The sequence below is a fragment of the Apium graveolens genome, chromosome 7 (assembly GCF_009905375.1).
Source record: "Apium graveolens cultivar Ventura chromosome 7, ASM990537v1, whole genome shotgun sequence".
Taxonomy (NCBI): domain Eukaryota; kingdom Viridiplantae; phylum Streptophyta; class Magnoliopsida; order Apiales; family Apiaceae; genus Apium; species Apium graveolens.
In genome coordinates, this window is record NC_133653.1 from 51,150,026 (window position 1) to 51,175,411 (window position 25,386).

Here is a 25,386-nt window from a genome sequence, read left to right on the forward strand (position 1 = left end):
GACCAAAAATGGTAGAATTTAAATATATATATATGATACAAGTATGTTGAATTTTTATTTGTATTATATTTGATAAAAATATAAAAAAATCTTAACTGGTTAGAACAAATACAAAAAAATAGTTATATCAAGAAGACATATACTTAAATATAAATTTACAGAACATGTTGTCGAGGTGATAAAAAAATATTCTAATTAAATAATTATGAAGAACAAGTTTTCATATCTAAACATGAAGTTTAAGTTATGGATTAGGCTTACATTATTTATTTTTTTTTTAAATTATTTTGAGTAAATCAACCATACTAATGAGAAAATTGTTAAAAATAAAGAGTGTGCATACAAAATAATCTACTTATATATTAAAAATTAGTAAGAAATATCGGTCAAATGATTGGTTGTTAAAATAACAAACCAAAAATATTTAATTTTTTCTAAAATTTTTGTTATACCTCTAAAATGTATAGTTGGATTATTCATAATTATTTCTAAAAAAAATATAAACATCAATATGCGAGTAAACACTAGTTGGAACTACAATTTAAACCGTTTTGTTAATTGTTAAAATAACAAACAAAATATATTTATTTTTTTCAAAAAAAATTGTCATCTCACTAAATTATATAAACCTTGACATCGGTACAGTTGAATCATTCATAAATATTTAAAAAACAAATAAACATTAATATGGGACTAGACAGTAGTTAGAAGTACTATTCAAACTATTGGTTGATTGTTAAAATAACAAACCGAATAATTTTATTTTTCAATATTTTTTGTCATATCACCAAAATATATAAATATTGACATCCGTAGGGTTGGATTATTCCTAAATAGTTTTTTAGAAAAACTAAAATATCAATATAAGATTAAACACTGGTGATAAATATGGGTGAAAGTACTTGTTGACTGTTAAATTAGCAAACCAAATTAATTTATATTTTTCTTAAAATTTTGGTATATCACTAAAATATATAAATCTTAACATTTGTATAGTTGGTTTATTACTATATATTTTTAAAAAATCAAAACATCAATATAGGACTAAACACTAGTTAGAAGTACTATTCAAACTATTTTTTGATTGTTACTATAACAAACTAAATTAATTTATTTTTTTCTAAAACTTTTATCATATCAGAAAAATATATATTTCTTGGCATCTATACGGTTGGATTATCAATAAATATTTTATAAAAATTAGAAACATCAATATACTATTAAACACTAGTAAGAAATACCGCTGAGACTACTTGTTAACTATTAAAATAGTAAAAATGAAATAAAATTTTATTTTTCTAATTTTTTTGTGATATCACTAAAATATATAGACTTTGATATTCGTATGGTTGGATTATTCATATATATTTTTAATAAAATCAAAACATCAATATGAGAGTAAAAACGAGTTAAAAGTATTATTCAAACTTTTAGTTGATTGTTAAAATAACAAACAAAATCAATTTATTTTTTTATAAAAATTTTGTCATATAGATCTTGACATCCGTAAGGGTGAATCCTTCATCATTTGTTTTTTTCAAAATTGAAATATCAATAAAGGGTTAGAAACTAGGAAAACATACCGATCAAACTACTGGTTAACTGTTAAAAATAGCAAAACAAGTAAATTTAATTTTTTAACATTTTGTCATATCACAAATATATATATTTAAATAAAAAATATATGTAAAAAACAATCTATTCAAATATTAAAATCTTAAATATTAAAATTTCGGTGAAATTTAATTGGTCAAATTTATTTTGTCAAATTTAGTACGGTCGAATTTAGCTAAAGTCGACCGCACCCCTTATTTTCGGCTAGCCTTTATTCGACCAACAACTGTTTGGTCGAAAATAGCCATTTTAGACCAAAATTAGTCGAATTTAGATGATTTTTTTGTAGTGGCTTAAAATTAATTTTTATATAAGTTCCGACATGTATTATAAATTCGGAGTTGATTATAATAAAGTTTTATGTTCGTATTAACATAGTATCAAGAGCGTTTGCTTAGTTGAAACATTAAATAGATAGAGGTACGTTACAACAACAAAAATTTCGAAAAATTGGCAGAAAATTTTATTCCCAGATCAGCCAAATTATTTTTATGATTTCTGGAGTTTCAACCATGGGATCATCCTGTAATTTTAACCACGCCTTATTTCCATTAGTATCTAAATTTTGAATAGTGAAGATGGTATTTGGAGCACCGGAATTCGATTTCTAAGATTGTTTCAACAGGTTACTGTTTACTTTTAGTTCATTATTTTCATCGTTGATGATCTTGTAATTTGGGTTATTTGATTGATTGGATTTTGCAATACTCGATTATTGGGATGTTACAATATTAGTAATTGATTTAAATGCTTGAGTTTTGATATTAATTTTATATTTCTAATCATAATTGAAATTGGTTTTCGGTCTACTTTCAGATTTGATTTTGAATTGGAATTGGTTATTTGAGTTTGGATTTGATTTCAGGTTTGGTTTCTTGATTGAGTTTGGATACAGTTTAAATTTGGTGTTGAATTTAGATTCGACTTTGTTTCTGATTTGATTTGAGTTTAATTTCAGCAATATCTTAACATGTATGTCTCATCGTCAACATGTCTTTTGTCAACTGGTATTTCAAGTTTATTTTTTCCTATATGGGTTCTGGATTTGGGTGCATCTCATCATATGTCTCCTTATCGATATTCTTTCGTTACATTTTTTGATGATTCATCTTTATCCATCATGCTTGTTGATGGCACTCCTATGTCGTTACGAGTTGTTGGTTCTGTAGTTACCCCAACGGTGTCTCCTTTTGATGTTTATTATATTCGGATCTCAAGTTAAATTTTGTTTCAGTTAGTCAATTATATGAATCTGGTTACTTTATTTTTTTCTTCTACTACTTATTGTGTTATGGATCCGAGATCTCAAAAGGTAATTGGGAAAGGTCATAAGCAGGGAGGACATTATGTTTTGGATGAACTCAGTGTCTTTGTTGTGGGAACTCCTAGTGTTGATTTATCATCTTTTTATTTGAGTGATTTGTTTTCTGACTTTTATATTTGGCATGCTCGTTTATTTCATGTTTCTTAATCTATTTTACAATTTTTAGTTTCAACTAGAGCCTTGGGTCAACTAAAATCTATTGCTTTACATTTCATAAGAATGTTACGTATTCTCTTGCTCCGTTTGATATTGTGCATTCTATTGTGTGGGGACCTGCTCCTATGCCCACAAAAGGAGGATCTAGATATTATGTTTTATTTATTGATGATTTCACTCGTTATACGTGGATTTATCTTATGAAGCATAGGTATAATTTTTTGGATATTTTTAAAGATTTTAGAGCTCATATAAAAACTCAACATAAAGCTGTCATTAAATGTTTTCAGTATGATTTGGGAGGTGAATATAGCTCTAATGCTTTTTGTCGCTTGCTTGCTTCTGATAGGACTATACGTCAAACCTCATGTACTGACATTTCTCAACAGAATGATGTTGCTGAAAGAAAACATCGTCACCTTGTTGAAATAACTAGCTCATTTTTTTTGTTGGCTGATATGCCAAGTTTATTTTGGGGTGAAGTACTTCTTACTGCTATTTATGTGATTAACCGAATTCTAACTGCTCAAGATTATGGTTTGTCACCTTTTAAGAAATTGTATGATGAAGTGCCTGATTATGATTCTTTGTGTGTCTTTGGTTGTACCTATTTTGTTTTTAAACCTCAGGTTGAGCGTAGTAAATTGTCTGCTAAGTCTGCTTTATGTGTGTTTTTGGGCTACAGTGTTACCCACAAATGATATCTTTATTTTGACCCGGTCAGTGGAAAATTGTATGTTTCTCGGCATGTTTACTTTTTGAAGCATATTCCATTTTTCTATGTTCCTTCTAGTTCGCATTATATGGCACGAGAAGAGCTTATTCGTATTGATCCTTTTGACACAAATATTAAGGATGCTTCAACCATAAATTCTAATACTTCAGTTCCCGAGGCATCTACATCTCAAACTTCCACATCTCCACCGACTTCCACATCTACATCTCAGACTTCAACGTCTACACCTACTTCTACAACCAGTTAATCATCATCAGAGATTTTATATTCTCCTCCCACTCATTGATCTATCGAAAGTTTGACTCCTCCGCCAGTTCTCCAGTCTACTCGCATACGTAAGTCTATCCAACTTTCCAATTTTGCTTATTCTTCTTTTTTCCATCTTTTGCTTCATTCGTCACTTCTATTCACCATTTGTATGAGCCTGCATCATATAGAGAGGCTGTTCATGATCCTCTATGGAATTTAGTCCCATTCCCATCAAGATAATATGAAATTGGTTGTCAATGGGTATATAATATTAAGATAAAAGTTGATGGGTCCATCAAGCGTTGTGAGGCTCGACTTGTTTCTAAAGGTTACTCTTTAGTGTATGGCTTGGACTATGAAGAAACTTTTCAGCCTGTTATAAATATGACGACTGTTCGTACTTTAATTGTAGTGGCTTCTGTTCGAAAGTGGAATATATTTCAGATGGATGTCAAGAATGCATTCTTGTATGGTGATCTTCACGAGGAAGTTTACATGACATTTCCTCCCGGTCTTTCGCATTAACCAAGTTATGTTTGTAAACTTTGTAAATCTATTTATGGTCTTCGTTAATCATCTCGTTGTTGGTTTGACAAGTTTTATATTGTACTTTATTCACCTGGTTTTCATCCTGGTTAATCATGATTCTGCTCTTTTTGTACGATCTACGAGTACTGGTCATATCTTATTTTCTTTATATGTTGATGATATAATCATTACTGGTGATGATTGTGATGGTATTGAGTCATTGAAACGTGAGCTGGCTCATTGTTTTTCTATGAAAGATTTGGGTTTGCTCGGTTACTTTCTTAGAATTGAAGTTGCTAGCTCACCAAAGGGGTATTTTTTGTGTCAATCTAAATATATTGCTGATTTTCTTGACCATGCACGTCTTACTGATAACAAGAGATCCTTTAAAGATGAATGCTAGATATTCTCGATCTGATGGTCTTCTCTTAGCAAATCTGACTTTATAACGCATGATTGTTGGTAATCTTGTTTATCTCACTGTTACTCTTCCAGATATTACATATACAGTTCATATAGTTAGTCAATTTATCACTTTTCCTACTATCGTATATTGGGCTACAGTTCTTCGTATTCTAAAGTATCTTTGTGGGATTCAATTTTCGAGTCCTTTGTTTCATCCTAACTCATCTTTAGAGTTGTGTGCTAATAGTGATGTTGATTGGGCTGGTGATCCCGAGGATCGTAAATCTAAAACTGGTTTTTGTATTTTTCTTGATGATTCTCTTATTTCATGGAAGAGTAAGAAACAAGATATTTTTTCGAGATTATCTTCAAAAGCTAAGTATCGTGCCATGGCTTCCACTACTTGTGAGGTTGTTTGGTTACGTCCCTTACTTGAAGATTTGGGTGTTAGCCTTCTTAGTTGCACTCCATTATATTGTGATAATGAGAGTGCAATTTATATTGCACGTAATTCGGTATTTCAAGAGCGCACTAAACATATTGAAAATGATTGTAATCTTGCTCACCATCATCTGCTGCAAAGAACTATTTTCTTGCCTTTTGTTCCTTCTTCGCTTCAGATTGCTAATATTTTTACAAAGGCTTACTCTATTTTGCAATTTCGTTTCTTGTCTGACAAACTCTCAATACTCATTCCTGCAACATGGTGAGTTTGAGGGGGATGCTAATATATATATATATATATAAATATATATTTATTATTATATTATATATTAGGGTATTTTTTGTATTTAGCTTATATTGATTTTCTATATAAGTTTAGACGTGTATTATAAATTCTGAGTTGATTTTTTTAAAGTTTTACGTTCGTATTATATATCCAAAGTTAACAGACACCACCTCATAGACTTTAAGAACACGACACACAAACATTAGAGATATGGTTATTTATTGAAGCTATATACAACACACAAATATACATTAAAGATGGACTTTTACATCGTCCTACTGCCACTAGGAAACTTGACATAAGCACTACCTCTTCAACATAAACACTATAAACCGATAACATCCTACATGACTAGGGATTCACACAACTTGCGACCTAATTAAAGAACTACATCCGGTTTGATCTCTTATTATAGGGGGTATGTAGGCAATTTATGGTGGGGACATTTTCTTCACATTTGCTAGTACACGAGCACGTGCACTCTTGTATGATAGCTTAAAATGAAATTTTTGGCGAATCTTACAACATGTTCTAAAGAACTTGAGCTCAGATCCCATAGATTCACTCCCAATCACCACCAAAACACAATCTGCTATCCTTTAGGATCCTAGCTATGCATCTCCTTGGACGACCGATTTTCACTATGATTAATGCGTTGTTCAACGACCGCAAAAACCTTCTACTTTGTGGTACTCAAAAATCCTCGTACAACAATTGGCTCTAGATGGGGGGCCAAAATAGTATTTACTTTTAAGAGGAAAAATGGCAAATAACAGCTGTAGCAGTAACAAAACTTTGTTCCATGGCGATGATAGATGAAATAAAAATGATGAGCACGACATAACTTATAATGGAATACGTAACCACCTTATAAATATTGAAGGAAAGACTTTACTATATCTCGAGTGTTCTGAACGATGAAAAAATCCAGATGCGAAGTCCGACCCATTAGTATGACATGGAGTAGAAAAGATGAATTTTGGTCACCGTTCACGGAAAGAGTGGTCTCAAAAACTTCTACAAAATAATATGCATGAAGGCGAATATTAGCCAAAAGCGAAAGGCGCTCGACGATCATATCTTTGGTGGACCAAGAAAGCTATGTATGATAACAGTTATAGTTTAGAGTTAAAATGGTTTATCGTATGCATGTATAATTCAGTTGATCTCACTAATATTTTTCAACATCGAACAATAAAAAATATTTAATTTTTAAGTTCCGTAGTAACAATTGCATGGTACTATTAAAAAAAGTTCTTAGGAGTCTATTTCAATTGTGATCGTTAATGGACTTTATTTTAATAACGACTTTGTCTTTATACTATGACATTTAGCTTAACAATTTTTTTAGTGGATGCACAAAGGCAACTTGGTATAATGACTGATTTGCCAAATATTTCATGACACGCACTTTACCATAGATTTGATACCGCAACCAGACAGTCAAAAAACCATTTCAATAGGCTGAAACTTTCAATAAATTTTATAGAAATTTGGATATACAGTAATGCTTTTAAAATTCGTTATAATTAAGTATGAACAGTGCAATATTTTCAAGACATTACAATGGTTTAGAAAATAGTTGCTACAGAGTACCAAATTTGGGCTCAAAATAATTGTCGGGCTTTGAAATAATAATAAACTTAAAACTAAAAACTAATTTGAGATAAAAGCTCGATAGAAGAGAGTTGACTAAAGAGAGAAGCGAAGCTCGAAGAGTGGTGTGTGGTCAGTGGCTCGAGAGTGAAGACTGAAGCTTAAAGCTCAAAGACTGATGATTAAAGCTTGTAATACGAGGTATGTTCAACTCGTAATGTACTGAAGATTAAAGCTAGTAATTCAATTTTCAGTTTTGAGGTATATTTTGAGTTGAGCTTCGATTTTTTGTTCAACTAGTAATCCATTAACTTGTACTCGAGTTGATTTTAGGGAGTGTTGATTTAGGGATTTTCTGGTTTGTAAGGTTTTTTGTTAATTAGGATTTATGCTCAACTCGATTTTAGGTTTGATTCTGGGGTTTTTGTTTAATTAGGGATTTTTGCGTTTGAGTTAATTAGGGAATTCTTGTATTGTGTTTATACTATTCATTGTATGTTTATATTATGTTTTTTAGCTTTATTAATTTATGTTTATATTTAAAATATTTTATAGTTCTGTTTTACTCTGTTTATTGTTCTTGTTTATTAATAAACTTGTTATTTGTTTATTGTGATTATGTGTAGAATTGTCGAGATGATTTGGGTTCTGCGTCCTAAGTGCAATGATGAGTGTCGTAAGGGGGTACATGGTTTTGTTTCGAATGGGTTCGCTAATTTTGGGGTGGGTGATGAACTAAAATGCCCTTGTCTGAATTGTTTCAATCATTTTTGGCACTCGGTATATGATGTATATAATCATTTACTACTTAAGGCCCAAATCCAGAATTTGTCAACTGGATATATGAAATTTCAAAACCCAAGTACCAAAAATTTAATGATGATCGTGGTATGGGGTTCGGCTTAGGCGATTAGTTTGATGTGATGATCCGTAATAATGATAAGACTGATGCTAAAAAAAATTATCGGCTTGTGAAGGAGGGAAAATAACCTTTATATCTAGGGTCTATAACATATACTCGTTTAAGTTTTATTGTTAAGCTTTGCGGATTGAAGTGCACACATGGATTTAGCGAGTCTACCTTTAGTGGTATTCTAGATTTGATAAATGAGGCATTCCTAGATGTTAATTTGCCTCCATCATTTAATGCAGCTAAAAATATGAATAGGAAATTAGGTCTAGATTACCAAAAGATACATATGTGTCCTAATGATTGTATGTCATATTGGGATAAAAATGAAAATGAAAATAAGTGCGAAGTTTGTGGAGTTTCAAAATGGAAAACACCACAAACTGGTTCTCCTAATTTTGTTGAAAAAATCCCAGAAAGTGAACATAAAATCCCTGCAAAAGTAATAAGATGCTTCCCGTTGAAACCAAGGGTGCAACGCTTGTTCATGTGCAAGGAATATTCCGAACACATGGCATGGCATTCAGAGAGAAGAATCAAAGACGGGAAGTTAAGACATCAAGCCGATGCCGATGGTTGGAAGTCAATGGTTGATAGATATCCAAATTTTGCTATAGTACCTCGAAATGTTAGGTTAGGTTTAGCCGTAGATGGTTTTAATCCTTATTGGACAGTGGGTCTATTGCACAACACTTAACCAATTATTCTCGTCAATTATGATCTGCCCCTTTGGCTGATTATAAAACCAGATAATTTGATTTTATCAACAATAATTCCTGGACCTGCATACCCTGGTGATGAGATAGATGTATATATGCAGCCCCTGATTGCTGAGTTGAAAGAACTATGGGATGTAGGTGCAGAAACCTATGATGCTTCCCGTGACAAAACATTTACATTACGCGCGGGTCTCTTGTGGATGATTAGTTATTTCCCGGGGTACACCGTTTAATCGGGTTGGAGCACAAATGGTAAACTTGGTTGTCCCATATATCACTACTGCACCTCTTCATCCTACTTAAAGCATAGCCATAAAGTTTGTTACATGAACCATTGGAAATTCCTTCCACCTGACCACAAACTTAGGTCTGATAAGAATAGATTCAATGGTCAAGTGAAAACAGATCTTTGTCCACCACCATTGACTGGAAAAGACTGCGAAGAACTGTTGCGCGGGTATGAGAACAATTTTGGGAAGCTAAGGAAAAAGAAAAAGGCTACTGATTGTCCATGGAAAAAGAAATCCATTTTCTTTGAATTACCATACTGGAGTGGTAATTTAATTAGACACAATCTTGACGTCATGCACATTGAAAAAAACATCTGTGATAAAATATTAGGGACTTTATTAAATATGGGTGGTAAAACAAAAGATCATCTAAACGCTCGCCTAGATTTGTAAAAAATGGGCATTTGTAATATCCTTCATCCTGTAAAATCTGCTGATAATAGTTATTATGAAATTAATCCAGCTAGTTTTGCCATGACAAAAAAAGAAAAGGAGAACTTTTGTTCAGTCATGATGAATGTTAGACTGCCATACGGATGTGCTTCTTATATCATCCATTGTGTGCACTTAGATAAAAGACAAAATTCGTTTACAAAAGCCATGATGCACATTTTATTCTCCAGTATTTGATGCAATTTGCAGTTATAAAGACCTTAAAACCAGAGGTCATAGTACCCTTGATAAGGTTGGGTGCATTCTTGAGGGGCATATGTGGCAAAGTGATTGAGTTGGATGATGTGCAGAAGTTACAAGATGAAATTATTGAAATACTATGCCAACTGGAAATGATTTGCCCACCGATATTTTTTGATATCATGGTTCACCTGCCTTTGCACATTTGTAAAGATATTCAAATTGGAGGAACAGTGCACCTTCGATGGATGTTCAGAATTGAACGATATTTGGCTAGATTAAAAGGCTATGTTCGAAAAGAATTAAACCAGAAGGGTGCATGGCGGAAGGGTATTTAGTTGAAGAATGCCTAACAATTTGTTCAAGATTCTTAAGTGATGAACCGAAGAAAGAGACAGAAGAGCAGAAGAATTCAAATATTGGATACCCCATTGGGGCGAGGAGAAACAAGGATGGAAAATCATTTGAGTTGATGGATAAATTATGGATTAATGCTCATCATTACGTTCTCTTTAACTTTGGAAATATGGAAATCGAGAAGCTAATCGAGTAAGTCCACATTTTCTAGTTCTTTGATAGTGTCTAAAGTAAGTAATAGTAATATTATACATATAAAATATTATCTTTTTCTCTATTAAATTCCAGGGAGCATCGTAACTTGTACGAAAAAATGCAAAGTCAAATAAGTACAAAATAGAAAGAACACATCGTAAGGAATTCCACAGTTGGTTAAAAGAGGAGGTTGAAAATAAAATGGAATGTTCTCAGGAATTGCTTAGTTTGGAAAAGGGACCCTATAGAGCAGCGAGAAGTATACTGGTTATACAATTATGGAATCAGATTTCATACCAAGCAAAGAGATGCCAGGTGTACGACTCAAAATAGCGGTGCCTTCTTGCCAGCCCTGACCATTAGTTTTGCGAGTTCAAAAGATCGAAACCCAATAGTTTCTGAACTTAGTTACTACGGAGCGATTGATGAAATTATTAAAGTCAATTATTGGGGAACTTTACGCGTAGTTTTGTTTAAGTGTTGTGGTACGAAAATGATAAGGATTGTTGTGGGCTGACAAAAATTAATATTAACAAATTGTATCAGAAAAATGATCCATTTGTTCTAGATTCTCAAGTACAACAGGTATTCTATATTCAGGATCGTACCGAGAAACATTTTTACTATGTTATAAAGAAATCTCCAAAGGATCAAAATGATGCAGAAAAGGGAAATGGTGTATTTGAAGTAGTCAGTGGACCAACCATGCATGATATTGAACTACACTTTCAAATGGATAATTAATCTATTAATGTTAACTGGTTAAGAGATGATCTTCCAAGGCAACAAATTCATGTGCCACTTGAAAAAGAAGGAAAAATCGATGAAGAGTCTAAAGAATGAATACAAGTGATCATACATCTCCTAGTAATTGTAATATAGAATTAAACTCTTCTTTGTTTGTAAGGTAATGTAAAGAACTCTCATTTATGTAATGGATTGATTTCTCATTTCTCTTGCTAAATTTTTGTTTGATTGTGTCTCATTTCTTTGGATTATATGTTTAAATATTTGTTATTACATGTTTAATTACATTTTTGTGTTTAGATGATACTTGTGGTAGGTAAACTAATGGCATAACTATTTTATATTTCCATTTCATTTCAGGATGGAAGATAAATATTTTTATGTGAGGTTTTCCCACAAGGGACAATTCCTAAAAACCAAGTATCACGGTGGTAGTTATACTAAAATTCCTACTGCCTTCGACCCTGAAAGATTCTCATACTCTTTTCTTATGGAGTATGTGAAGGACGATGTGGGATATACTGAAATAATGGGTGTTTATGTGAAGAAAGTAAGAGATGGCAGGAAATTGCTGGATAATGATAAAGATGTTTGTGAGCTTGTTAACAGCTTACCATAATGCTCAGTGCTGGACCTTTATATTGACACAATTGTTGACAAGGAAATGGAACCCACCAAGCAGTTGCAGCCACATGTAATCATGAGACCAAAGACTAGTTTTTTTGAAGGGAAACATCAACTAATTATAGGTATATGTATACGATTAGTATTGATATGATTTGTTGACTTTGTCATGTTCTTGACTTTATATTATTGTACCTAGTTGATGATTTCCAAGTGAAGCGCAAGTATGTGACTCTACAAAACCTTCAGCAAGAGCAAGAGAAAAAGCAAAAGAAGAAAAAAAAAAGGATAACACACACTTGCTAGCAGAGCATTCTTGCACACATGATCTGCAACAATTAAAAAAGAGCGAAGCAGTTGCGAGTCGCGGGGTATATTTTTAAATATATGGATATATATATATATAACATCTTTAGTATGTTTATCAAATTTTACTGACTTTTTTTAATTTATGACCATCGAGGTTAATGTTAACTACTATGAAGAAGGGAGAAAGAAGAGAATCGAAGAAAATGAGCATCGTGTTAAAGAGCTGGGATTGAGGTTTTTAGTAGCTAGACTTGTACATCCAAAATCCAAAAAAAAAACAAGTTGTGGAATTTTCTGATCTGGAGTTATCTTGTGACAGGGAGTATGTTCCTGGACATGATAGCCTTAGTGAAGGTGAAGAAGAGCAAGTTATCCTTAAGGTATATATTTTGTGTCGTTATTACAAATTAATTGATCTCGTCAAGTTTTAGCATTGCTTAATAACTCAAATTAATTTGTTTAGAAAACTAAGAAAAATAAAAAGCCGATTATGGGAAGGAGACCAGTGACTCGGTCAAAAGCACCAAGTGAAGTTCTGAGAGAAGATGTATAAATCTAATTAATCATAGTTTTAATTTTTTTGCATTTGAAATTCTTTTTTGGCATTTTCTCAGGAGGCTGCTGATCATAGAGATACTTTATCTTCCCATGGACCCCGCCACTTCCAACTGATATCCACCAATTCAAACAATTAAAAAGGGTTCGGCTGAATCATTGAGTTGATACCATGGTGGTGTACAATAAATTGCAGCAATCCAAAAAGAATAGGGAAGATGTTGAAAAAGAAAGGGAAAATGATTTGACGAATAATGTTGATGATGCTGGGGAGAATCGAGACAACACCATCGCAACTAAAACATGTATATATTTGATGTATACATAATAGAACTATGTCATTAATCATGAGAATATCATTACATATTTTTTTATGCTTTGACAGACCAGCCTAAAATCAAAAGGAAGAGAGAACCTACCAAAACGAGTTCGGTTTTCACCATGAGATTAGACGAAAGACCAGAGCTTTACTTGAATCATGACTTGCATCTAGTGTCCGATGATAACACAGTAAGAGCCGAATTTAGCAGTTTCTTGGGGAAATTGTCTTGGGATTGTGTGCCACTTGGTTATGTTAGTTGGCTTGAAATTCCTGATGAACAAAAAAATAGGTGGTGGGATTTCGTTAAGGTAAAAGTGCCACACCTTTTCCTTGTACACTTATTTAATTTTAGATACTTTTAATTAAAGATTGTTCAGATTATCTACAACTAACTCTATATAATTAATTTATTCATTTTATTTTATTTAGCAAAAGTTCATCATTCTTGACGAAGGTAAAGATTGGGTGATAAAGACTGTTGATGAGTCTTGAAGGGTGTACAAAAGCCGATTTAAGTCACAATATTATACCAAATATGATACTGATGAGGATCGATTGAAAAATAGGCCTCACCATATTCCATTGGAGCAATTGAAGTCATTGCTAGCATATTGGGGTGATAAAATTGTGAAGGACAAGGCTAAGAAAAATGCACAAAATCAGAAAAAAGTTAAAGATGCACACAAGGCTGTTCGTAAAAGTTTTGCTCAGATTAGTAATGAAATAGTATGCTAATTAGAGTCTTTTATTACAATCATACGTGCATCGTATATAGTACATAGAAGTTCTACTATTCTTATGTGAACGCATATTTATTTTACTAACACATATTATTTGTTTAATGATGCACTCTTTGTTTTATGCTAGAAAAGGAAAAAGAACCTCCCTAAATCACCATCAAAGGGACAAATTTATCATAAAAATTGCAAGCTGATTGAGGAGGTATAGTTTTATATATGCATTGTCACAATATTTGTTATCTATTATCATTTCGTAACTATTTCTGTTATCATTTATTTAGGAAAACGCTGATGATAATTTTGAGGAAGTAGATGATGGTGCGGTAGAATTAGATTGTGATGGTCATGCACCTAACTAGCTTCTTGTCAGAAGTGGAAGAACTAGAAAAACAAGGCTAGATTTGCATAAAAAAAGACACTAGGAGATCTACAGAATTGACGAAGATTAGAGAAGAACTTTCTGCTGAAATAGAGGAGAAGATGAACAGAAAGCTAAAAAAGATTTTGGAAAAGATCTGTTGGCTGATAACTCTAGTGAGGAAGGAGCGGAGTTAGCTGAAGATGAAGTAGAGGCAGCTCCTTGACTGCTTCTCATTGTATTTCCACTTTTGTTTCAGATTTCATGCATTATTGTATGAACTAGCACTAGACATTTTATTTTAATAGCTTTTGTGATGATGTAGTTGGGATAGTACCTTTTGGATTGGTGGTATTGATATACCAATGACAATGACTTGGTTGGTTTTTTTTGTGAACCAATTCATTTGGTGGGTCGGAATAGAAATAATCAGATCATGCCAATTTATTTTAGAAATTATATCCCATAATAGTGGTGCTATTGATTCTTATTTTTTGTATTAAACACATTGCTATATCCTAAAAACTGTTACCATTTGTTCTTTTGTACTATTTAAAAGAATTGCTAAATCCTAAAAAGTTTTGCCATTTGTTCTTACTGTGGGTACTGAAAACATTGCTATTGGACCAATTATGTTGCCAAATATACTTTAATTCATTTCCATTAGCCATATATTGAAATGGTTAAAAAAAATTAATAAAAAACTAGCATTGTAATAGGCTATTGCAATGGCTGAAGTATCACTACACCATAGATGGCCTATAGCAACAGCAAGAAAATGTTAGAACATGTCCAAAGAAATGTTACAATAACCAAAAAAAGCCCTAAGGTAACATAAAAATTAAGTTGCTTTTTTTCGAGTTACCTTTGACCCCTAAGGTAACATTCCTTTTACCCTGCTGCAACCTTGAATTTGGTGTTACAATAGGTTTCAAAGGTAAAATTAATGTATGTCTATAGTATCACACTATACATGTTACCTTTACACTTAAAATTTGAAAAAAAAATGGGCCCCACTTGTAAGGCCACTGTGGGCCCCACATGTGGGTTACCAAATCATTATAACAATTTTTTCCCTACTGTAACAGCTTTTTAATAAATTTGTATTATATTATACTAATTTTTTTGTAATATTGAAGTACCTAATCTAATATATTTCTCAAAAAAAAAAATTGACATGATTTATTTGTAAATTGAACATGCTATAAACCTCTTTTTAAAATAAAATAAACAATTCAAACCACCAAACTTCAAATCGGTACAAACCCCCGCCAAATACTATTTCAGTTTTCACGCAATCAGCATCAACTCCATATAATCCAAAAAACAGGTACATAGTCTATAATCTAGGACGATATCAACTAAAATTTGACGATCAGTTTGACAATAATTTTGCAAGGCATGATCTATTCTTATATGTTCCTGCTCATCATTATTTTCTGATTCAGAGGGTAAAGTAGCATCCTGTTTAGCCACTGCAGGAAACAAATTAGCGAATGTAAATCCTAAGTAAAAGAATGCACTGAAATCAATTAAAAACTAGATATATGAGACTAAAAGAAAAATACATGATACAACTAAAGCAAATAACTGCCATTTGCACAATAAACACGTGGTACTGACAAACCAAAAATTTAAAATAATATGCATATTCGGAATTATGTAGAAAGTGAGTGACATGTATCAAAGTTTGCATGATCATAACCTGAAGGTTTGACACTTGACCACCAAACAAAGTATCTTCAAGTGAAAGTGTAAGGTTACAAGTTTCGTTGTACGAATCAGTTGGCATCTTGATGTAAAATAGACCTACAATCAATGTTATGAGATGATTACAAGTCTTAAAAGGGGTGAAGAAACAGAGAAAACAATTTCCTACCATTAAAGCATTGCGGAATTTGTATCTTTTGAGTTACTAGCATCAGGACATAGTTGTGAATCCAACAACTTGTTCATTCGAAGTATACAGGGGACGTGCCAAGTTGGAAGGCTTCAAAGTGAAGGCAGAATTTAATACTGATCAAAACAATGGAAGACCTGGCACAAAACAAATTAGAGTCTGATTTATTAGCTTTCAAAACCCAGCCTACACTGACTAGTCCATATTCAAGTCATCTATAAAATAGGTATTCGAAAATTAAGGCAAGAGGGGTAAAAATAGAGTAAGCTGGCTTACTGTTAGCATCCAAGTGGCGTTTTTAACTTCGCGAGGATTGGATTGCACGTATCGATGGTTGAATGTACATCCTGAGTGCATGTCCACTTTGTGGTCATCTCGTAGATGTGAAACCAGAAAGGGAATAGTGCCAATTACAGCGCACTCTGATCCAGCATATGGGCAACTGTATGGTTTAAAACTGCATCCTTCTTCGTGTTTAAGTTTGCTGTCATATGGAAATATCTCCGGACATCCTAGTGTGTAATACTTACAAGGAAGTTGAAGCAATTTTCTATATTATCCTGAGCCAGGCACCTGATATATCCCAGTTCTTGTCTAGAAGTGGGACATCGATTATGAACCTGCACTTTACAGGTTAAACGAAAACAAAGTGTGACCGTTGTGACACTGCAAGGATGCATTCTGTGGCGAAAGGTAAATCAGTACTGCCAACATTTGAGAGGAAGATAAATCATAAACACTTGTAAGTAAAACAACATTAAATTTAGTGGCTAAAGTGGTAGAACAAATCAGAGCAACTTGCCTCTTCCATGCATCTAGATCTTAATCATACATGCACTCGTATACTCACTGAGCAGTCCAATTCTCAGTCCATAGCATAGGCTTGTTGGGACCAATACACAAAGGCAGCATTCTGCAAAGCCCAGCTTAGGAAATCCAATAAACAGGTCATAGATAAAACAGAATGCACAATACCGCAACCAAAGAAAATGCAACTTTTCACATTAAAAAACAAACCCGAAATCCCCATTGCAATTAAATAAAGATTAGTCTAAACAACTAGTTAACATTATCCACTTCTATATCAATACAAAACAATCCAAATTCAACAAAAAACAATCTTTTGATATAAAAATCAAAACTTTAGAATTTAAAATACTGATAAAATTACTGATTATCCTGACAGAAGTAGTAGAATTATCAGAAACTTGAGGCTGTGTTGCTGATAAAATGCAAAAGCAACGACCCATTTTACCATAATCACCAAACAACTCAGCCCTTCTCAAGAAACCCCTCTGAATTCTACAAGAACTTCTAAAATCACAAGCAAAATTAGTAAAACAATAGACACAATATACATACAAATACAGGAAATATGAATGTATATGTGTAGAAAAATAGGGGTAAAGAATAGTAGAAGTACATGAGTGGGGAAGTAGTGGAGAGATTTATAAAGTGAGAGAGAATTGAAGTGCGGCTCATCCTTCTTTGATTCTTAAGCAAACCCCAAGATTTTAGTTTTTAGAGTTTACAATTCTCAGTCCACAATAGTGCCTTCCATTGCATGTTTCTATCTGAAAGGTGAAAGTTCCAAGAATTAGCACTAATTTATACAAGGCACTTGGAAAATTGTATAAAAACTCAGACAGTTTAGGCCAAAAAGATATAAAATAATAAAATATTACCCCGAGTCTGATACTTCTTACACATGTCCGTGTTTAAACACTACTATAACAAAGAACGTTTCATATTTCGCTACTTCACAACACTGTACTTAAAGCTTTCTTCAGAACTTAAGATAATAGCAAGCATCACAAAGTCATATGTAAGTAATTACATATTAGCTTTGTGAAAGTAATTCAAAGCATATTGTTAATTTATAACCCAAGACAATCAGAAAGTACATTAGCTCTGTAGAAAAACACCATTTGCCACATTATTACTGCAGCAAAAATGCATAATCTAGAAATCTTTAACAGACACATGTTCAGTACCTGACAATATTTCGTGCTGCATCTCCTTTAGTAAAGAAATTTCTCTAATAATAGTGCTTGGAACTCCTGCATCTTCCTGCTCTATTCGAATCTTCTTTAAAGCAATGGTCTCATTTGTGACGCGGTCACGAGCCTTATAAACAACTCCATACGTTCCTTCACCAATCTTCTCAACTTTTTCATACTGCAATGTTTAAAATTTCTGGTAAATATAGGAAGAGAATATTAACGAGTACAACAAGATGGATTATTTTTAAACTTTGCAAATGATAGACTGACAAGTTCTGAGAACCTTCACTTGGCTAGCCGATTCTGCTTCCTCGGCCTCTAAGAAAGTTCTTAAAATCGCATGATCTGCAAAGTTTTTTCCCAGGTCTTCAGCAATCTGATAGGTCTAAAGAAGAGAGGAAATGAGCAATACAGACCTACTGAGAGTAAAATAAATGCATTCTTACCAAAGTGAATGCTTGTTCTGTGCTCACTCCCTGTGCTTGGTACTGAGAAACTTCTATAGAAAAGCGATTCTATAGATCCCTCTCTCTCAGGCATAGAGTATCCACCTGGGAATGATCAATTGCGAGCAACAAATGTTACTTAAAATTCGAAACTTCAATTTAAAACTTAAAATTCTAAAAACAAACTAATATATCGATATGCATAAAAACAGGGTAGCATACACACAAAATCAGAGAGAGGAGGAGAGGTAGTATATACATATAGACACAAAATGAGAGAGATAGAGAGAGAGAGAGAGAAGAACCACAAAAGGATATGCCCCAAAATCCACAGTAAATAAAAAATCCCCAATTCCAATTTAAAACCCTAATTTTGTTTGAAATTCGAATCTCTGAGATTTTATCGATATAAACCCCTAGCTCGAATAATCAATCTGCGAGGTAATCAATCTGTGAGGATGATTAGATTCGATTCAATTGAAAGCTTAGAGAGGGAGAGACCGTGTGAGAGGAGAGAGCGACCGAGAGAGAGAAGGAGATTCTAGAAGCCGAGAGAGGGAAATTTTGACTTTGTCTGCAAAATTGCCGCTTCTCTAAATATTTTAAGTCGTGCCCAACATTTCTAATTTCACTTTATTTTTTTAAATATTTTTTTTTAATTTAAATACTGTTCAAATTTTTTGTTAAAAAAAATTGAGTTATTATATAGTACAGTTTATAAAATTAAACAAAAAAATATATTTTATTAATCTTAGCTAATATTAATATTATTAATTAATTATATTACCAAAATAAATTAATTTTGAAGTCAAATAATTATATAAATTTTATTGTTTGTAAAATATTATTCTTTTTATCCATTAACACCATGTTGTAACATAAATTTTCATATGTTATCGTATGTAACACTTTGAAACTATAGTAACATGTTATAAAGGCTATGGTAACTATAGTAGCCTAAGATGAGCATAGCTAAGGTAACATAATTTTGTAACACGCATGATTAAACCATTGCGATAGGTCATCTATGGCGTAGTGTATATTGCTGTAAAGAGAAAACCATTACCATATACCACGGTTGCAATGAATTTAGGCATTTCCATATTCTACTGTATACGTTGCTATATCGGCCGATCGTAACGCGAGCAAAGTTAACGCCATTTTTAACCAAAAGCATTACAATAAACTCTACTGTAATGGTTTTAAGCCCTAAAGCAACATTTTCAGGTTGTTGTATCCAATCTATGGTATAGTGACGTTATTCATTATAGGTAAATTAGGTGTCAATTTTATTTAATGTTGAAGTGAATACGTGGTAACTTGTTCAAGTTGATGTAATAGTTTAAGTTTTTTTAGTGTTTATTATATGGTGATAAAATTTATATTATCGATATTTTTGATAGGAAGTGAAGTTGGTGAGATATTAATGTTTTTTTTTAATTTTTATATAGAAGATGATGGTATTTATGTTTGCATTATAGTGGATGTAGTTGTTTTTATATTATATAATTTTATTATTTTTAAAAAATTTTAAAATATAAAAAATTGAGTGAAAAATCATAAGAGATAAGTGCAAATGAATGAATGAGACATATAGAGTATTTAGGGGTTTTGTTCTTAAAATACTTTGTTTTTCATGCATTCCTACAAGTAGAGGTGGCCGTTAGTGCTGGTCGTGCAGTCCGGGCTAATTACGGGTTGAAAACGCGAACAACGAACACTGGACCGACATGCAAGTTGAACGAATCGGGTCGGCCAAGGTTCGAACCGACAGACAAGGATTCGTAACCGACACTGGACTCGTGAGCCTTGCGGGCTGAACCGTGCGGGCCTTGTGGGTTGAGTGTGGGCTTCACATTTGCAGAAGATATCTTCGTTTTAATTTTTTTCTCAATATTAGTTTAAAAAGTCAACATCAGTAATGATATTAAATAAATTTAATTGTAATCGATTAATTTTATTATTTTAAGTTTAAACATAGATGTTGTAGTAACAAAAATCAATAATTGTACGCTAATATAGAGATACAGATACATACCTTCTTCTCATCTTAGAGTATCTCTCTCTCTAGGGAAATTACTACAATAGTTTTAAGTAGACGATTATTTAGTATGACTTCTGCTCATCATTCTCCTACGCTTAATGGCTGTCCAACAGCGGCGGCGGAGCCATCACACTCGATTCTGTTGAAGCCTATGTGTAGAAGAACGTTGGAGTGGAGCAGAAGAAAATTGGAGTGGAGCAGAAAGGCTGCATCCTGTAGGTTTCCATTGAGAAAATCAGTTGGCGCGTGCACAACACTCGTGGGCCTGTGCAGGATGTGCAGTCGGTGCAGCTCGCGCGGGTCGCGTACGTGCTGGGCTCGAGCGGGCTGGTTCGGTCCCTGAATTTGAAATATTAGATTCTTAATCGGCTCATATATTTCTATGAATTGTTCGGGTTTGAACCGGCCTGGTTCGGGCCGAATAATTTCGGGTTTCCGTATGAGCCGGTCCGGAGCGGGCGGTTCAAACCCGCATATTTGGCCAGATCTACGTACAAGTATTTGTAGACATTGCATGGTATTTTTAGTAAGAAATTTGTTCATTTATTGTAATTGTTAAGACAAATATTATTTCCTTCGTTGTGTAAAAGCTAACTCCATATTATTATATATTATTAATATTTATTTTATGTTCATTTTTGTAATTTTATTAATAAATAAATTATTTTACTTTTGTTTTGTAGTAAAATAAATAAAATCATAATTTGAGCAGAAAAATGTGAAAAAGGCAAGGAGGTGGAGAATACTTGAAGCTAAAGAAATTCGAATACTTATTGGAGAAAAGAATGAAAAAGGAAATATATTGTAAGCAGGATTTGATATTTTAAGACCCAAGCCCTCATATTTTTCCCTATATATATGGAAAATACATAGCTAAATTTTGTATATGGAAAATATATAATACCCAACACCCAATACCTTGAACACTAATCTATATCTAGAATTTTGTTAGTTATTTATTTTGCTCATCTTTTTATCATGTGTAGCTAAATTTATTCCTGAGGATGAAGATGAAGTTAATTTAATGGCTTTAATATCTTCTCGTTCCTATTATTTCATTCTCGTGATTTATCTGGATGCTTAATTATTCAATTGACAGAGTGATTTTGCTATATTATTATTACTGAATTTATCTTTCATAGCCTATGCTTGCTCCATGAAGTTTTGATGGGTTATTGTTAGATAACAAGTTTCATAGTGTATGCTTGTCTCATTAATTGATATATGTTATTTTTGTGAAGGAAAGAGAATTGATTTTAGGGCGAGTTGATATTAATTGGGATTGATTAACGGATTCATATTCCTAGGATTTTCATATTATTTTTAATTGCTAATTAGGGTAAACAAATCTCATCTCAAATCTTATTGTCTAGTTCGCCTGATTTAAATTCCTAGGATTTTGAAATAAATAGTTAATTATTAAAAAAATCTACGAGATATTTATATATCATAAAAATGATTAAAAACGTGATTTTGTGCACTAACAATTGAAGGCAATTCAAAAAATTTGAAAACTGAAATTTTAATAATATTAACCTTAAGAAAATAAAAACTAGAATTAGAGATCGGAACTTAGGGGTTACAACAATTTTGACTATTCAACCGTATGGATGTGAATAAGATTACCAAATTTTCTTTTATGCAAAAAGTAAGAAATGATCATCATTGTTGTTGGAGGAATTTTGTAATAACACGAAATCAGAGGTTGTTGAAATAGTAGAGCGTAATTCGCATGAATGTGCTTATTTTTAGGGATTAGGGTTTGTAAAAAATAGAGGGACTGGCCTTTGCAGTGTCCCGATTTGTCTCGTCGTATCGGATCCCTTTGCCAAGATGCTTGCATACCAATTTATATTGGATCAAGGCTACGTAGTTCTGTGAAAATTGGGCTTATCCCTAAAAGACTTTAGGAATAAGTTTCGTTAAAAACGCTTGATTACCAATTTTATCTGATTTAGTCTTTATGTTGTGATATCTTTCTTGATATGAAAGATATCCTTTTCAGATATTTTTCCGTAATTGATTGATTGAAATCGGTTCTTCTTCATTTCAGGGAAAGTATAAAATTTATGTATTAATTGATAATTAATAATCGGAATTAATAATTAATAATATTAGAAATTTTAAGAAAATTAGGATATGCCAAAAATGTGGCGTAACAAGTTGCCCCCAATTCTTCAATGTAGTTTGCTGCAGTGGAGAACTAAAATTCTTCGAGCTTCCAAATTTCCCGAGTCACTGGGAAAAACTTAAAATAATATATCAGTAAATCATATGGAGGACTATAGTGCTCATAATTTGTATGTGAGTTCAAGTATGACATACACTACTAGACATCGGTCCTTAGACATCGGTTGCTCAGACGACCGATGTTAAAGTTTTTTTAGACATCGGTTATTTTAAAACCGATGTTACTGCTTGTGTTAGACATCGGTCGAGAAAATAACCGTTGGCTATAGTTATTTTTCAAAAATGAGAAATGTTAGTCAGACATCGATTTTCTATATAACCGATGTCTTTGTTTTATAGACATCGGTTGTATTTTACAACCGTTGTCGATGGTTAACTTAAAAAAAATTAAAAAACACGCGAAAACTTTCCCCCTTTATTCCCCAAATATTCCCCCTTTAACCAAAAAAAAACCTGTTTTCCCCTAATTCTTTTTCTTGTCTCTCTCTCTCACTCTCACTACTCTCTCTCACTCTCACTCTCACTCTCTCTACTCTCTCTCTCTCAGCTCTCTGGTTCTTTCTCTCTCTCTCTTCCATCTCTCTGTTTTTCTCCCTCTCTCTCTCTTCCATCTCTCTCTGACACACACAACATATCAGTTGATTGCAAGTGTATAGGGTCTCAAATAAACCCCAAATTGAAGAACACCCTCAATTAATCAAACCCCATCTACGAGAAACCCTAATATCTGAATAGGTTTGTTTGTTCAATTAGGTTTGTTTGTTCAATTAGGTTTAATTTGTTCAATTAGGTTTGTTTGTTCAATTAGGTTTAATTTTTTCAATTAGGTTGTTTGGAGAGGCTTTTGAGGACGAGACTGGAGAGTCTTTTGAGAGAAAAGGAACTCAAGAAATCCAACAGGTTACTCAATATAAATGTGGAAGAATGGAAAGATTTTAAAGGGGAAAATAGCACTGTCGAGAATTGCTTCCACTACCAAAACCAACGCCGCCCCCTTTCTGTCTCCCTTTCGTATGCTCACTAGAAAGCCATCTCTCTCCACTCGTTTATTCAGGTACTAATTATTACACACACTCTTGCCTTTTATATTGTGCTCTTACATTTATTATTTACATACAGTGATGATATTTGTGTGTGTTTTGTAGTTGTCCGTTTGAAATGAGTTCGATGCAACCCTATCACACGACCACTGCTTCTGCTTTGATGACTTCTATGCTTACGCTTTCAAGAGTCGGTTACGGTTGGCTCCCCGAAGGTATTTTCTTTTTTCATCCTTTTTTGGTGAAAATAGGTTTATGTAGTTTGTTTCAATTTCTGATGTTAAGGATAGCTCTTGCGTTTTTCAGCAATAGGAACTTTTTTCGATAGTTATTACTGTATGCTTAAATTCTTTTTTGGAATTGGAGTGCGTAGCTTAACAGTTTTTGATGATTCTGTGTAAATGTGTAATTATAGTTACTCATGTATCATGACTGTTACGGACTCTATGTGCTGAGACCTAGAAGTTGTGCTTTGAAGGGTGTAAATAACTAGAGTTATAAGACCAATTATTAACCTAAATATTGCAGACTCTAAGCAATATCAGTTGCTAAGTTACCTAGTTTGGTGTATATTGGACACTGCATTCCTATGCATTTTAAGCTGTACAATCTCTTGTGTAACTTCTTTTCGGAAACTAGAAAGATGGTTATAGGTAATTTGTCGATTTGCAGGGCTTATTGGCTGCACAACATGGGGGATATATGGATTCTTAGAAAGAGGAAGGACCTTCCCCTCTGCTTTTATAGGGTTTCACAAATTAGCGTTTGTGCCTTACCCTTACACTCTATCAGCACTCATCAACCGCTTCATCTCTCTTTACTTTTCTCTCTACAAATAAATCAACATGGAAAGCTTCTTCAAACACATATGTATTTATATATGTATGTATGTATGTATGTACGCATGTACATGTGTTTACGAAGATGTGTAATAATAGTTATAAAATGTAACGGAAAATGCAGGCTACAAAGAAAGAAAATGCACCTCCTCCTTCCTCCAAGCCTGCTAAATCTGGCGGCGGCAAGCAGAAGAAGAAGTTCATCTTTTATTATTATTATTATTTTTTATTTCTTCTTGTTCTGTTATTATTCAACAATTTGTTATAAATTATCAAATCCAAATATTTCTTATTCTGTTAATATTTCATGCTGCTTATTCGTGTTTTTTTTATTGAAACTTGCCTTGTCGCCATGGGACTATGGAAATATATTAGAGCTACATTATACAATTTTTTCAGTTTGAGTTAATATATATTTTAAGTGAACTAAACCTGAGGTTGATTTATGCAATTAAATTGAGAATGTGCTTTTTAATTGAACGTTTTAGGAAATTCATTGAGATGAAATTTAAGTAGCTTCCTTCGTGATGTCGTTTAATGTTTAACGGAACAATTGATTACGAGTGCAGAAATGGAGCAAAGGAAAGCAAAAGGAGAAGGTCAACAACATGGTGTTGTTTGACAAGCCTACTTATGATAAGCTTCTCTCCAAAGTTCGCAAGTTCAAGCTTATCACTTCATCCATTATTTCTGATCATTTAAGGGTAACATTATTATCCTTAATAATGTTATGCTTGTTCATTTGTATTAGTGTTAAATGGTTTGTTATATCACTCTAATCATTTTGTACATTAAAATCCCCCTTTCCTATTAGGTTTATAATGATT

At 32.8% G+C, this 25,386-nt stretch overlaps 2 protein-coding genes and 1 pseudogene across 2 annotated transcripts; 1 reads left to right on the plus strand and 2 right to left on the minus strand.

Moving 5' to 3' along the window:
* The first annotated feature begins 5,059 nt into the window (after positions 1-5,059).
* On the plus strand, positions 5,060-5,722 carry LOC141673620 (secreted RxLR effector protein 161-like). Its single transcript, XM_074480373.1, has one exon. It carries the CDS (start codon positions 5,060-5,062, stop codon positions 5,720-5,722), a length of 663 nt encoding a protein of 220 aa, XP_074336474.1.
* Positions 5,723-15,284: 9,562 nt separating this feature from the next.
* LOC141672651 (E3 ubiquitin-protein ligase SINAT4-like) lies at positions 15,285-16,790 on the minus strand (annotated as a pseudogene).
* Positions 16,497-18,728, minus strand: LOC141672652 (uncharacterized). The gene is made up of 6 exons (XM_074479298.1): positions 18,706-18,728; positions 18,447-18,551; positions 18,284-18,345; positions 17,992-18,175; positions 16,800-17,571; positions 16,497-16,622 (listed from the first exon to the last, which is right to left on the minus strand). Exons 2-5 carry the CDS (start codon positions 18,538-18,540, stop codon positions 17,519-17,521), a joined length of 393 nt encoding a protein of 130 aa, XP_074335399.1. The 5' UTR covers positions 18,541-18,551; positions 18,706-18,728; the 3' UTR covers positions 16,497-16,622; positions 16,800-17,518.
* Positions 18,729-25,386: the final 6,658 nt, after the last annotated feature.